Source organism: Microtus oregoni, unplaced genomic scaffold, assembly GCF_018167655.1.
Source record: "Microtus oregoni isolate MIOR12 unplaced genomic scaffold, Mior012 000003F_ref0000135, whole genome shotgun sequence".
Taxonomy (NCBI): Eukaryota; Metazoa; Chordata; class Mammalia; order Rodentia; family Cricetidae; genus Microtus; species Microtus oregoni.
The window spans coordinates 56,011,864-56,027,326 of NW_024543062.1; the positions used below are offsets into that span (position 1 = coordinate 56,011,864).

A 15,463-nucleotide genomic window follows, 5' to 3' on the forward strand; every position below is an offset into this window, starting at 1 on the left:
CTGATAATTTAGCCATGCCCCAGTGGGTGGCCTAATACCCAGGCGTATATGGGTGGCACACATTGGAAAAACAGGTTACTGTTTAAAAAGACAGCAAGAAATTGTGTGGAGGAGCATAAAGAGGAATGCTGTATCTGGGAGGAGGCTGGGATACATATGATCAAAAAACATTGTAAAAAGTCTCGAAGAATTAGCAAAATCAGTTTTAACCTTAAAATTCTGTTCTTAGACAATGTCACACAAGTACACAATACACCCTCTTTACATCCACCCTCTCCCGTCTCCCTACCACCCTTGTATCCCCTACAAACTCCTCCCCACAAACTTCTCTCCCATGCTCATGTCCATTCATTTTGTTTTGTGACCCACTGACCAGGGGGCCGTCTGAGTGACTATGGTCGGGAGCTAAAAGCTTTATTTTACCAGAATTAACTGAGAATGACATTACAAAGTGTATCTTAAAATCAGTATTAGCCATCATCAACAAACAGGGCTTATGAGCCAGACATTTATTTATTCAATAATCAAATTTGTATAGCATATCAGACCTTGCACGAGGTCTTTTTCTGAGACACAACACTATCCCTTTCCGGAAGAAGCACAGAATCCCAAACACTTGGAGATTCCCGTTAAGTGAATTCAGCTTGGTGAAGCTTGAGCAATCAGTTTCGGGTTAGGGGTGCTTGATTTCCTCATCTATAAAACTGAGACAAAACATCTTTTACAAAGTTCTCATGAGGAATGAATGAGTAAAACTGAAGAAGCTGCTGGCCTTCCAAAGTAGACTTGCCAGTACCAATAGGTATACCAGGGTCTTGGACTGGAAATGCAAAGCAGCCCGTTACAAGCTGTATTAACAGAGTGAAGGAATTCAAAGAGGAATAAACAGTATCTTGCATAGAAATGGAATGGGGGAGGATTTACTTAACCCATGAGCCTCAGATAAACCCATTTTTATGCAAATGTGAATATCCTTGCAAGAGCGGCCTACTATGATTCTCAGAGGGAAACCACTCTAAATGAGTGGATGGGTTAAAAAAAAAAAAGTCACATTTTCCTGGCAAATCCCCAGGGCAAAGCAGGAACTGGACTTCACCTTGCTCTTGCAAGTTTGTTTGGTTTTCCAAAAGCGGACTACTGCATGGCCCAGCTATGCATGCCACTTCTGTGTATTTACCTGGAGGACATCAGCGTAGCACAGAGATGCATAGGCACCAGTGTCTGTTGTAATATGATTCACTATAGCTAAGTTATGGGATCAATCTAGGCGTCTAACAGAAGAGGAATGGATACTGTGGTCTACACGCTTCATGGACTTTTTTCTTAGCCATAGAAAAGAAGGAAGTTCTGACACTTGTAGGGAAACGGATGCATCTTGAGATAATTACACTCAGTAAATGAAGCTATTCTTAGAAAGACAAATACTTCGTATTTTGTCTTAGTAGAAGTTCTCGGGTTTTACATAGAAATATAAAATTATGCATGTATATATGATGTGAAAGGGTCTAGGGAACAAAGGGCACTAACCAGAGGAGGAATGGTAAACGAGGGGAGGACAGGAGGAATATGCTCAGCATAAAATACACACATGCATGAAAGCCTGAAACTGCAGGAACTATTCACTTTGCTGTGTCATGATCCTCATACGACAGGTGTGTGTAGTTAGTATGTGCAGCCTGATGAGTTTGGGGACTCCTGGGAGACTGGACTTTGTAAATAACAAAGAAATACTAGAAAGCTTTAAGCAAAGGGACCATGTCATGGAATACTGCATTTGGGGGGAGCATGCATTGGTGGCAACGTAGATAATGAACTGACTGGGGGAAGGGACAGGTAGAGGGGGAGACAAAGGAGCCATGTAACCCAGATGAGGACTGCAACTGTGCTAGGGGCAGACTAGGTAAATACCATGCAGATCAGAGACATACGTGGCATCTTTGGAATGGCCAAAACGGGGTAAGACAAAGCCAATGACTAGCCAAGGACCCTGTCTGAATCTCTAAAGCGATGTTGCATGGCATTTCGTTGGAGGAGGAGGCTGCCTGGGGGAGGGCAGCCCTCTATGGAGAATAAAGGAGATTCAGCTTGGATTTCTTTTCTCTAAGCTGGCAGGGCTGGTGCTATGATTTGGATATAGATTGTCCCTCAAATGCCCATGTGGTAATGGCCCGGTTCCCATCTGGGTGCTGTTGGGGGCTGGTGGAAACATTCAAGAGGTGTTTCAAGACAAGGGAGGTTTAAAGTCATTAGCGTCACGCCTTCAAGAATCTGGATGGGGGGAGCCATTTCCTTCCTTTTCCTTTCACATGAGGTGAGCAATCTTGCCCTACCCCACGCTTCCTGCCAGGATCTACTTCTCTTCCATAGTGAACACCAAGGAAGGCAATTTATCAAGGACTAGACCTTTCTTCTTTGTAAGTTGATGGTAACGATGACTTTGCTCTTGGAATGAAATGTTTGGCCCTTCCATATTTTAGGCAAGTGCTCTCCTACTGAGTTATGTCCTAGCCATGGAACCTCAGTTTTGAGACAGGGTCTTAACTATGTTGCCCAGGCTGTGCTCTCCCTCTTGATCCCCTCAGCCCTGACCTCTGGAGTAGCTGGGATTACAGGTGTGAGCCACCCTGTCTGGCTTCCTGGCTCGCTCTGTCATCATGCTGCAGAAACAGAGACCTGACTAGCAGAAGTGCTGAGAATGGCGATGGGTGGCCATGTGGATGAGTCAGGAGCTTACCTGCAGTGTATATGGATTTCTTTTATTAGCATGTACTATTTAATATAATATAATATAATGGGTTTCATCATGGCATTCTCTCTCTCTCTCTCTCTCTCTCTCTCACACACACACACACACACACAGACAGACACACACACACACACACACACACACACACACACATATATATATATATATATATATAGTGCTTTGACCATATTCACCCCATTACCCTCTATTGCCCCCTCTGACTCCTGCTGATCCTTTTACTCTTCCCAACAAGTTCCCTTTCTACTAGCATCTCCCCCCCCCTCCATCTACTGATTTAACGAGGGTTTCTTACATGTGTCTGAGTCGGGTTTCTTAGGGATGCCTGGCTGAGGGGATGTTTGCAGGAGCATGTGTGAGGCGTTATCTACAGGAAGTGTTACTGGCAGGTTATTCCTGGAATGGGCACCTTACCATTGGCCATCCCACTGAAGAGAATGTTTCCATTTTCTCCACAACTATTAACTTCCTACAAGTCATCAGACAGGGGTGGGGCTGCGTGACCTACCTCCCCTCCTCCATGATGCAATGTTGACATGCCCAGCCTTGTATTTGTCTTTTGCATGTAATCACAGCTATTGGTGATTCAAAAGCAAATCATTTGCTTTTAAGTGACCCAGACACAGGGGGTCCAGCAGTTAAGACTCTCTTCCCCTGGTCTTTGCATACAGAGGCTGGGCTTTCCTGCTGTCCCTCTATAGTCCTTCCCTCAGCTTACAGGAAGCCACTGGCTTGCCTTTCCTACCTCCTCTGTGCCTGTAGTCATCAGTGCCCAAGACCCTGACAGCACATGTGGAGAAACAATACTTTTCTTCTCAGCTGGCAAATTAGAGTGGGTAGCTCCGTGGAAACAAAGTCACAAAATGACTTCTTTGCTCCCTCCCCTGCCAGGCCACCCACTCAGCCCCTGAATCTGTAGGCAGACTCTGTTAACAAGTGGACTTTTAACATTTCTCGGTCAAGCTAAAGAAACCCAACCTTGAAAGAAAAGATGCGGGTTTACTTGGGTGCTTTATGAGCAGGGAGGCAGGGCTCTAGGGAGGAGGTATGTTTTGTCGCATTTAACAGGATGCAAAGGAGCAAGCTGACAGGCTGGGCATGTAGCTCCATTGGTGGCTTGTACCACTATGAACAGCAAGGCATGTGAAGTTCAACCTCCCTAGCTAGCTTTCTTTGTGAAGCAGGATTGACAATAGAAAAATCATTCTCCCTCAGTACTTATAAATACATATATTCTTACATATATAAATACAAGCTGCTCAGTCTGTATAATGTTACTTATATGAATGTGTTTTAGAATATTAAAATGTACACACACACTATATATATATATTTAAGAGCAACTAAAGAGAATGAGGCCACGAGAGTAAGGGAGTGTACATGGGGAGGTTTTAGAGAGAAGAAAAAGGGAGGAAATGGTGAATTACAATCTCAAAACATATTAAAAAGCAGGTATATTCAGGGCTGGGGATGTAACTCAGCTCGTAGAGTGCTTGGTTAGTGCGCACAGAGCCTTGGGTTCCATCCCCAGTACCATGTGAAGCAGGTGTGGTGGTGCACATCTGCAATCCCAACACTCAGGTGGTAGAGGCAGTAGGAGAAAGAATTCAGGTCAGCCTCAACTATATAATGAATTTGAGACTGGTCTCGGCTACATGAAATCTGTCAATCAGCATTTCTTCACAGGTGAGCTCTTAACACACTGTGGTCTGCTGTCTGCTTTTATCTGAATCCACCCTGGGTCACCAGAAACATCTTAATGACGCAATGGAGAATCATGGGCCTGTGTGTCTAGTTTGCAGAACATCTAAGAATCTCTCATTGATCTGAATCCCATTGCTTTGTTCCTTGCATCTTAGCAGTTATGAGAAAATCGGTCATGTGGTCCAATCACACAGAACCTTGGGAGGAAAAGAACAATACTTGTCCCGTTTATCACTTCCTTTCAGTCCCCAAGTGGAAGATGGTCTTTAAGAAGTAAGCGATTACTGACTGTATAATCTTCTAATTTAATATTCATTCTGAGCAGAGGCTGAGACATAGGTGAAAGTTTCTATGTTGTTATGAACTGGTTGTGGATTGGCTCCTATTGGTATTTTGATGGGTGAGCTGGTTAATTTTAACTGAACTTGACGGAACATATGATTACATGAGAGAGAGTCTCCATGAGGACAGGGCTTATTTAGAACAAGCTTGCCCGTGGGCATGTCTGTGGAAGAATGCCTTAATTGTTAATTTGATATAGGAAGACTCAGTTTATTGTGGTAGCAGCACTAGGCGGGGTTCCTGAACAGTGTAAGAGAGGAGATGCAGGGAGTAGGGATGCAGAACTTCATTCTCTCGGCTCTTGACTGCAGATATGCTAATGCTTTAAGTTCCTGCCTCGACTTCCTTGCAATCATGGTCTATGAACTGGAAATGTAGGTCAATGAAACCCTTTCCTCACAAAGTTGCTTTTGGTCAAAGAAAGTGAAATGAAAACACAACAGGAGGCTATGGAGTGTTTCAGGTGGAGCCTGGATGACAGAGGTGGCTCACAGGGGCCCTGTGTGGACGTCTGAAGATGCAGCCCAGCTCTGGCTTCAGCCCAGCTCTGTCTGCCTCCCAGCTGCCACCAGGCAAAGAAGTTGTAGCTGTAGCTTCTTGGAAAGGAACCATTCTGCTCTGCCCCCGCCCCCCCCCCACTCCTAGGGACTGAAATCCCTGGAAGCGGAGCCGAAATGAACCGATTCTCCCTTCTATTATATCTGCCAGGTATTTTACCACAGAGACGAGAAAAGTAACTGATACAGACTTGGCAAAGCAATGCAAGATTTGATTTAAAATTAAATCAATCTCCATAGGGTCCAAGGAGCTCAGCGTTTGCAATCAGGGCAGACAGGCAGATGGCACCCCCTCACCTGGGTCTCGGTGGCAGTATCTTCACCCCACCCTGAAAGGGGCTCACTTGCCACTGCATCCTCCACATAGTCGAACGATGGGGCAGGCTGCGTCTTTGACTCTGCTTCATTCTGCTTTTGGAAAACGGCTTTTCCTAAATGAAGAAAGGCATATTAAATAAAAAAAAACGGACTTTCACCAACCTTTGGCAAATTTAGGAAGGAGGAGGGGAGACATTTCAAAATAATATGAAGGTCTGAATACAGGGAAGGTTGGGTCTCTTGATGCTCGGCTCTCTATGTGAGTCTGTGTTGCCCAAATATTTGCATAACTGTGTATATACATCTATGGAGGAGGTTTAAAGCGTACTGCCCTGGGACCAGACATCTTTCTAAACAGGTTGAGGTTTTCCATATTAAAAAAAGGCCCAGCAAGTAAACTGTTAGGAAACAGTAAGGCTATCTTTCAAATCATGAAATGTGAACATATTTTGGAGGCTGCTGTGGTTTGAATGTGCAACGGTTCCCACAGGCTCATGCATCTGGACACTTGGTCCCCAGCTGGTAGTGCTGTTGCAGAAGGACATGGAACCTTTCAAAGGGTTGGGCCCCACTGGAGGAAGTGGGTCACTAGGAAGAGGCCTGGATGCATCATAGGCTGGCCCCACTTCCTGTTCTCTTGTTTCCTGAGTGTGGATGCCATGTGACCAGCCTGCCTCTTACTCCTGTTGCCATGGCTTCCCTCCCAGCTGTTGTGCCTTCCCCACTGTGATAGGTTATAGATCCTCAGAACTGTGAGCCACTGTAAACCCTTTCTCTCTTAGGTTGTTTTTGTCTGGGTACTGTACCACAGCAATGAGAAGAGAACTCGTTCAGAGGACTAATACTAGATCCATCCCAGGTTTCCAGGAAGAGGATCTGAGTTTTCAGCCTTTCCCGAACATCACTGAGTAGAGGATCCTTGTTTTCCTTTGCTGTTTTCTTTCTTTAATATGTGTGTGTGTGTGTGTGTGTGTGTGTGTGTGCTGAGCATATTTTTTTTTGTACATCACTGTCAGCCTTTTCTAGCTTCTTCTCACTCCTGTTAGTTCTTTTTGTGTCCCACATGGTTTTTCTTCTACTTTCACCACACACACACATACACATACACGCACACATGCACATATGCAGGCACACACACGTGCACATACACACACACGCACACACAATTTTATGTATCTATATGAAAATCAGAAGAGACATATGCTATTTGCCTTTCTGAGATGGGCATCACTCTCTTAGTAAGCTTACCCGCAGCTGCATGCATCTTCCTGCAAATGACACGATTTTGTTCTTCACTGTAAGTGAATAAATTCCCATTGTGTATCAAAGCTACATTTTCCTTATCCATTCTGCTGCTGATGGATACCTAGGCTGGTTCCATAAGTTAGCGCTTGCGACCAGTGCTGCAGTGAGAATGGATGTACAAGGGACTCTGAGATGTCTTGTTTCAGAGTCCTTTGGAGAAATATGCAGAACTGGAATCACAGGGTCTTGTGGAAGACTGACTAGGCTTTTGAGGGATCTCTGCACTGACTTCCACAGTAGCTGCATATGCAGTGCATAAGGGTTCCATTCAGTCCACTTCCTTGTTAGCATTTGTTGCTATCCTTATTCCAACGGTGGTAGGATAGGATTTTAATGTGTTTTGAATTATAATCTTCTGATGGCAAGTGACAATGACACCCTTCTCATGTGTTTCTTGTTGAAGCTGAAGGATCCTAATGGGGACTCCCTTCTTAGAATGATGAAGGAAAATGTTTTGCAAGTTACTGTCTTATTGCGGCATATATGTCTATAGATATAGATGGATACACACACAGATAGACATAGATCTGGAATACCCAATGAAAATGTGCACAAGAAGCATGAAAGTAATTTTCAGGAGAACAATGCGACCAGAAATAAATATTAAGCAAACTGTGCCGATCTCAGAAAGACAAATACTGTATGTTTTCTCTCACGCATGTAGTTCTTATATTTTATATAGCTACACAATACCATGTATTACAGATGACATAAAAATAGAAGGGGAAGTATGCAGGGGGACAAAGGGAACTGGTAGGAGAGAGAAGGACAAGGAAAGAGGGTAGAGGGAATATGAAGAAGAGCAGGCACAACATACAATATACACCTGTATGAAAACTGTAAAAAAAAGAAGACACCTCCCTATTTATCAATAGGACATGCCCCCCAGGCCTCCCTAGCAGTCAGCTTAGGTGAGAAGATAAGACAGCTATGCTTTTATCAGCATTGTGAGACGGGCTCACATGCCTCCAGGCTTGAAATCGGGACAAGAAAAAGGCCACGTTCAGTTGTGGAAATCACACAGGAAGTGGTGGAATCCCATTTTCCTTTTTGTTCCCAAAACTTCTGCACTGCATAATTTTCCCCCCAACAATTGGTCACTGAGAAACACATCAGAAAACACCCCTGCATCCGTGGGTGTCATGGACAGGTGACTTCAGGGTGGGTGACCCTAAGATGGCCTCCTGTATGCTCACCTCACTGTCCCCCATGCAGTACCTTTTTACAAACTCTTTGTGACAATTTAATTAAGACGCAAGCCCTGGGATTTGGATGCCGCAAATGTAAGTGGCAAGATCAGAACAATCTCCTTCCTGTCCCCTTCTTATGAAGCAATTCAAAGCTTGTGGTTTCTATTCAATTTGTTATAATGACAGTGTTTAATCATGGAGTCTACTCGGCAGCCCGCTGCCGAATTGAGGTCACACATGCAACTATTCAGGCATAGAGCACATAATCTATAACTAAGATTTTGCCCCTGAAGCTCGGGAGGCTGTGCCATTAATTAACACTGCACTTATTTCAAAAATAATATGCATTATGGCCTTTAAAAATGTAACCTCGCCTGGGAAGGAGCACAAGTCCTGATGAGGCCCCTTGGCCATTGCTATCTCTGTGTGAAGAATTTAGTCATGGGAACAGTCTGATACATCCATTCAAACATGTTTAATTAACAGCCTTCTCTTCTAAATGCTCAGAAACCTAGAATATAACCTTCATATGTGGCTCCTTTCTGATCCTCTAGCCGTAACGAAAGCACTGTTTCAGAGTTCTGGTTCATGTGCTTATCCCCGTCTTGTCAGAGCCACAACCACACATGTTAAGAATTATTGGGCATCATCCAGGTCTGCAATAAATATTTTTAATCGAGGGAACAATGAAAAAAACTTTGACCCTTAGCTTGGCCTTGTCTCTCCTCATAAAAGCTTCTTTCCATTGATTGCAGGCAGGTCTCGATGGGAAGGCCAGCCACTTTCCTCTGCAGTCAACACACAATCTGCTGCTGATCAATCAAACCAAGTCTTTATAGTTCAGCAGCGTGTAAATGTACATTAGCGAGATAGAACTATGTCAAGAGACTTACAGTTTCTGCTTAGCGGGCACACAATGTTCCACTTACGTCAATGTGTTGGGGGCTAACTTGTTCTATATTCAATATATCCTCTTTAAAAAGATTTCTTTTATTTTTAATTATGTGTCGAGATATGTTTCTGGGCAGGCATGTGTACTTGAGTGCAGTACCCGCAGAGGCCCTGGATTCCCTAGAGTTACAGGCTGTTTTGAGCTGCTCAATGATGGTTCTGGGAATTGAACTCAGGACCTCTTCTAGAGCAGTCTACACCCTGAACGGCTGAACCATATCTCCAACCCCTATATTCAATAAGTCCTAATGGAGGTTAAAGATAAAATCCCATGAATATATATTGCACGTTTTTGTTTCTTCAATTTATGAGACATCTATTGGTGTGCTGTTTCCTCTTATGAATGCCCACCCCTGGACATAATACTAAAAGTTGATATTGTCATTTTGTTAATTAGTGCATGTGTGTATGTTTATGAATGTGTACATGTGCGTGTGTGCTGTGCATGTGTGTGTGTGTCTGCATGTGTGTGCTATGCTGGGTGGAGAACAGAAAGAAACTTGGGGTTTTGTTTTTCAGGTATCTTGTATAGAATCTCCCACTATCTTGGCATTTGTTGATCTGTCTAGACTTCCTGGTCAGCAAACCCTGGGACTGGTCTTTCTCTAACTCTCCAGCACTGAGATAACAGATTTTATGCTTCTTTACATGGGTTCTAGTAACTGAACTAGAATTCTTGCATTTGCAAACTTAACTACTTTCCCTACTGAACCATCTCCCCAGCCCCTGGTAAGGTCTTGTGTGTGCTGCTCCACATTTTGGCTGAGGGTATGCAGAGATTTCCTGCTGGGTGGTTTCACACGTTCATCAGCAAACATGCTATTATGATGTGAACAATTTCACTGGACAGTAGATGGCACCTTACCTGAGGATGTGGGCTTGGGCAGGTGACTCTGCGTCCCTCTGGCCATCATGCTGGGGTCAGATACGGAATGGATGATGGTAGACTCCGAGGAACTCTGGCTGTCTATGGAGCAAGGCACTTTGTGTTCAAGGGTTTGGGCTCTGGCAGAGGAAGCTACAGATGGGGTTGGATGGAGAGATGGGAGGGGCTCAGGGTCCTCTGGCGAGTTCTGCTGGCATGTGTATCGTCCCATTGAGCGGTTTCCTGAGTCTGGAAGAGGGAAGGTTCCAATCCCGCTGTCCAATGTTCTCATCTGGCAATTTGATTCTAATATAGAGAAACACAGAGAAAAATTAGAGCGGGCTGACAGAAAAAAGAAAACGACGGTTGTTCTTTGGATGGGATCTGGAGGGAAGGAGGCACCAGAGGGAAGTATTTAGAAGAAGATAGTATTTAGATAAAGGACCTGGGAGATGGCTCATCTGGAAGAGGCTTGGTGACCTGCATGTGCCCATGGGTAGGTGGAAGGAGACAATTCCAGAGAGTTCTCTGTCCTCCACTTGCCTACTATGGCATACATGCCCCCGTCCTCCAACACTATGTGGGTACACACACACAATTATGATAATGATGATAATAATAATATAGAAGGAATATGATACACGTTTGAAGCACACTGTACTAAAATAAATATCCAGGGAGGTGGGAGAAGCCGAGGTTTCACTGAATATGAAAGTAATGCTTTCATGTAACGAGGTGAGAAAGTTGGCCCATTATGGGGCCATAGCTGCCATAAGCACTAGATGGGTCTCTAGAGCGCTGAGAGAAAAAAGAACTATCACTAGAGACCAACAATTAGTTTTAATTATCTTTATTTCAGTCTGGGGTTCACACGGCTTCAGTTAGGTGAAGTTTAATAGCTGAAATAAAGTGAATAATGAAGACACATAACAGAGCCGAGTGCTGTCCTGACAAAGGGGACAGCATGTCTCTTGCATGAATTACCATCACTCAGTGGCTGACCCAGTTCCCGGCCTCTCAAGTGGACAGTGAGGGCAGGTTATTGCAAATGTACTTATGGGGCTGAGCAGCGATGACTGTAGGGTTAAGCCCAGCCTTAGGAGGCGTGTCCGCCTCTGGTGAATGCTTACCTATAAATCTGCCGGGCGTGCGCCCAGCCACCCCTTCTGCTTCCTGTTCTCCGTGGGAACCGTGGTACTGTAAGTCTAATTTCCCCATTAAAGCTGTGTATATTTTTTACATTCTGTCTGCATTCATTTACGCCGATACAGATGACCATGTGATATGTGTGTGACAGACACCATTTAAAGAAGGCTATGGCTACTCTGCTCTTAATTATTACTTTCTGCAGTGACATAACTCATCACTGCCCTTTGTGTGTGTGTGTGTTTGTGTGTGTATGAGCCAGAGGTTCATCTCTGGTGTCTTCCTCAATCATGTTCTACCTTATATGTTTTTTTTATTTTATGTCTTTGAGTGTTTTTGCCTGAATGTATGTACATGCACCATGAGTGCAGTACACTTGAAGGCTAGAAGAGGGCATGGATCTCCAGGAACTAGAGTTGTAAGCTGCCATAGAGGTGCTGGAAATCAGGGCTGAGTCCTCTGACTGGTAGCTGGTGCCCTTTACTGATGAATCATCTCTCTGTCCCCCTTCACTCGACTTGTTGAGACATGGTTTCTCACTAAACTTGAGGCTTATCCATTCAGCTAGGCTAGCTAGCCAGTGAGCTCTTCCTCAGCTTGAGTTTACAGATGTTGGCTCTACTCCTGGCTCTTCACATAGGTTCTGCCCGACCAAGCTCATGGCCTCAGGCTTGCAGAGTAAAGCAGTTTACTAAGACATTTTCCTAGTTACACCTTTTGGATTTTTTTTTATTCCTTCTAGACACCCAAGTATTTTCTAGAACAAATTAAGCTGATTTTACCATGCATATCACAAATCCATAAACTATATCTCATCTTCAGGAAAAGTTTATGTAGAAAATTTTTGGTAAAACTTACTTCTCATTTAATTTTTAAGATGGAAATGTTGTTTATTAAAGCTAATGAGCTAGCCCTCCAAATCTGGTTGTTGTATAGAGTTTCTGCCCATATAATAAAATCTCAGAATGAAATGTCCTTGTCATCTTATGGTTTTATGAGAGCCTTGCAAGTCTAGAAGTGGGTAAGAGATACAGCCTAGCACTGTTTTGAAAATGGAGGGGAATGGAATGCTTTGGCATAATCCTTGTTTTTACCAGGGACCATGTCTCTGGTGCTGTATGGAACAGTGGCTTGTGGTATGACTGCCAGCTGAGCTGGGGGTCTCTGCACAAGAGTGGGATCCAGTTTCTTGTATGCTGCTACAAGTATTAACATCTGGTCTTTAACCAGTCTCTGAAATTTAGAAGAGAGCCTGTCATACTACAGGATGGGACAATAAATGATAACATGGGTCAAATGATCAGGGTGCTGATCCCATATTAGGACAGACCCAAGGGGCCAATAATGTTATCTGTGCCACTACAATCTCATTTCATCATCAGTTAGAATCCAAACTCCAATATGCCCATCACCCTACCCTCCTCTTCAGCCTTCTTTGCTAGAAGTAGCAAACTGAAAATTTCCCAATAGAAAAGAAAAAAAAAAAAAGAAGGCAAATTCTCTAGGCATTCCAACACTTGGCTCTCAGTTGGTGGTGCCATGTTGGGAGGTTACAGAACCTTTGGGAGCTGGGGCCTTGTTGGAGAAAGTCCACTACTGGGGGTGGCTTTGAGTGTCAATAGACTTGCCCCCACTTCCAGTTCCCAGCTTTCTGCCCCTGCTGCCATGTCTGCCACTTGCTGCCCTGCCTGGTCACCATGATGAACTTTTATCTCCCTTGAACTGTGAGACAACTCTTCTTTCTGTGAGTTGCCTTGGTCATGACAGATTATTACAGCAACAGAGAAGTAGTTAACACAGAAGCAGAGTTCCTGTATGAAGAGGGGCTTCCGTGTTTCACAGGATGCTCGGAATGAGGAAGAGGGCAGCTCCCAGCCTCAATATGGCACCCTCCTCCACGTTCTGCCATGGGATCTGCTTCAGCTATGGGCTATTGGGTCCCTGACTCCTATGGCTGGCCTCTGAGAGTCATTTTCTCTCCCAGAACCAGAGGGCAGAATTTTAGCCATCTTCATTTCTGGGCCTCCACCTGGTCAGCGTTACTGTCCACTGTCCTTACAGATAATCCACTGTGGTGGTCTGAATGAGAATGTCGTATTTTTGAATGCTTGGTTCCCAGGTGGTAGACTGTTAGAGAGGATTGATTTGGAAGGGTGGCCTTGTTGGAGGAGGTGTGTCACTGGGCGTGGGCTCAGAGGTTTCAAAAGCCCACCTCAGGCCTTGCCTCACTCTCTCCCTCACACACTCTCTCTCCCCCTCTCTTTGCTTGTTGCTGGTGGATCCCGATGTAAATCCTCAGCTACTGCTCCAGCACCATGCACACCTCCCTGCCTGCCTCTCAGGTCATGCTCTCCATTATGACGGTCTTATGGATGGACTCACCCTCAGAAACTGTGAGCAAGTCCCCAGTAACTAAGCAATAACTAAGACAGTCACCACTTCTGTTTTCTCTCCAGTGAAGGAGACTCCAAGACTATTGGGAGAGATAATGAGCTCTCTGCATGAGAAGATATTGCCAGGAGTCTGTCTGCTGATCTGACTGCTGTCCATCTGTCCTTCCCTCTTTCCCTTCCTCCCTCCGACCTTTCTTCCTTCTCCTTCCCCTTCCTTTCTTCTTTCCATATAAAAATGCTGGGTGTCTTAGTAAGTGCTTATGACCCCGTAGGTTGGCTGCTTAGCCCACTGAGCCAATTGGTGAGCTCCAAGTTTAGTGAGAGAGCTTGTTATTAAAAGAAAGATAAGGGCTGGGGAGGTGGTTCAGTGGTAAAGCGCACTTGCTATTTTTATAGAGGACCCAGGTTCAATTCCCATCACCTACATGGCAGCTTACAACTGTCTGTGACTCCAGCTCCAAGAGATGTGACACTCTTGTCTGATCTCTACTGGCACAAGCCCACACAAGATTTATAGACAAACATGCAGGGCAACACTCAGATGCATGGTAAAAGATGATAAGTTAGAGAGAAACTTAGAACTATGTCTGAAAACAAACTCTGGCCTCCACATGTTTATGTACATGTATGTACACATACATGAACACATACAGACATAACAAAGGGACATTATTAGTTCTCTTTTCAATGATTCCTAGCCCTTAAGCCTGAATGTATCTGCTAGGTCTCTAATAAAGACCTAGTAGCAGCTTCCGACAATAGAACAGAGAACAAATTTGGGGTCCAAAACAAAAGAGTGATGGAATTCTGTTTGCTGCCATTCCGAGGACTGGAATTTTCTGGCATCCATCCCCTCATTTCCTTTCTCTTTAGCACACAGTATTGCCATGCCATAGTCTGTAAATGGGGCTCTTTGAATTTCTAGGTTCTCTGAGGACTATGAGCACAGACAAACTCAGAACCCACTGGCTCTTAACAACTTTTTCTTTGTAATTTCCAAAATTCCCAGGTGCCGACTATGGGGGAAGTGAAGGTGTCATTTTTAAGAACCTATGAAATGAGCTGTGGATAAGGGCTCAGGCAGATGCCAGAGTTTCCCCCTCAAGCAAATTCCTTCAGAATGCTTCCACCTTGGGAAGCTAGGGTCGTAGGGAAAGTGCTGATGTATCTCTCTGTAGTTTCTTTAAAGCACTATTAGCTTCCTGCCGCTCACAAAAATACGGCAACTTGAAAAAGTGTTGGATACTGTACTTCTGAGGCCAGTTATTTTTACCCTCTCTCAGAGAATTAGAAGAATCCATAAAATAATTAAATGGCCATAGTAAGAACAAAGTTCACAGGACCAAGCCTGTTTGGAATTGTCAATGAGTTGGCTTGGTCTCGCCCTAGACAGATGTCAAGTTCATATCTGCATTTGTGAATGTGGCTGCCAAAGGTGCCTGGCTAATGAGTTTAAGGGTTGGGTCATTCAATGTACCACCAGGCTTCAGTTCTCCAAGGTCACCAATTACATCTCTGGCCTTGGCTGGCCCTCCCACCTATTCCCGCTGCCCCATTTGTCTCTCACTGGTCTCTAAATGCAAGAGCTTACACCTGTCACCACCGACAATCTGAGGAAGTCTCATGGGACAAGTTAGGGCATGGCAACCCAGTCATTTCAAAGCTGAGGTTAGAACAAAAAATCAGACGACTCCTTGAGAAACATTCCAATTCTACGAACAGTGGTCTCTTGACACCCTTCTCAGCACATCTGGGGTGCACTGAGGCTGCTCGGCACAGGACACGCAGGAAGCTTACAAAGGAATACACTCAGAATAGTCTCTTCCTGAAACAGTGCATACCCTGGGAGTGTCTGGTTTGCGAGGGGATGGATGAGTTTTCATTTCTGAGAAGAAGACACAGACATTTCTGCAAGGACCTCTTCAAAA

General features: G+C 44.5%; 1 protein-coding gene across 1 annotated transcript in view; it reads right to left on the reverse strand.

Moving 5' to 3' along the window:
- Positions 1–15,463, reverse strand: part of Nckap5 (NCK associated protein 5) — a 769,956-nt gene that overhangs the window by 28,406 nt on the left and 726,087 nt on the right. Inside the window, exons 15-16 of the mRNA XM_041648822.1 lie at positions 9,997–10,302; positions 5,665–5,798 (exon numbers count right to left, since the gene is read on the reverse strand). Of these exons, the coding sequence (XP_041504756.1) occupies positions 5,665–5,798; positions 9,997–10,302 (440 nt within the window). The remainder of the gene's footprint in view (positions 1–5,664; positions 5,799–9,996; positions 10,303–15,463) is intronic.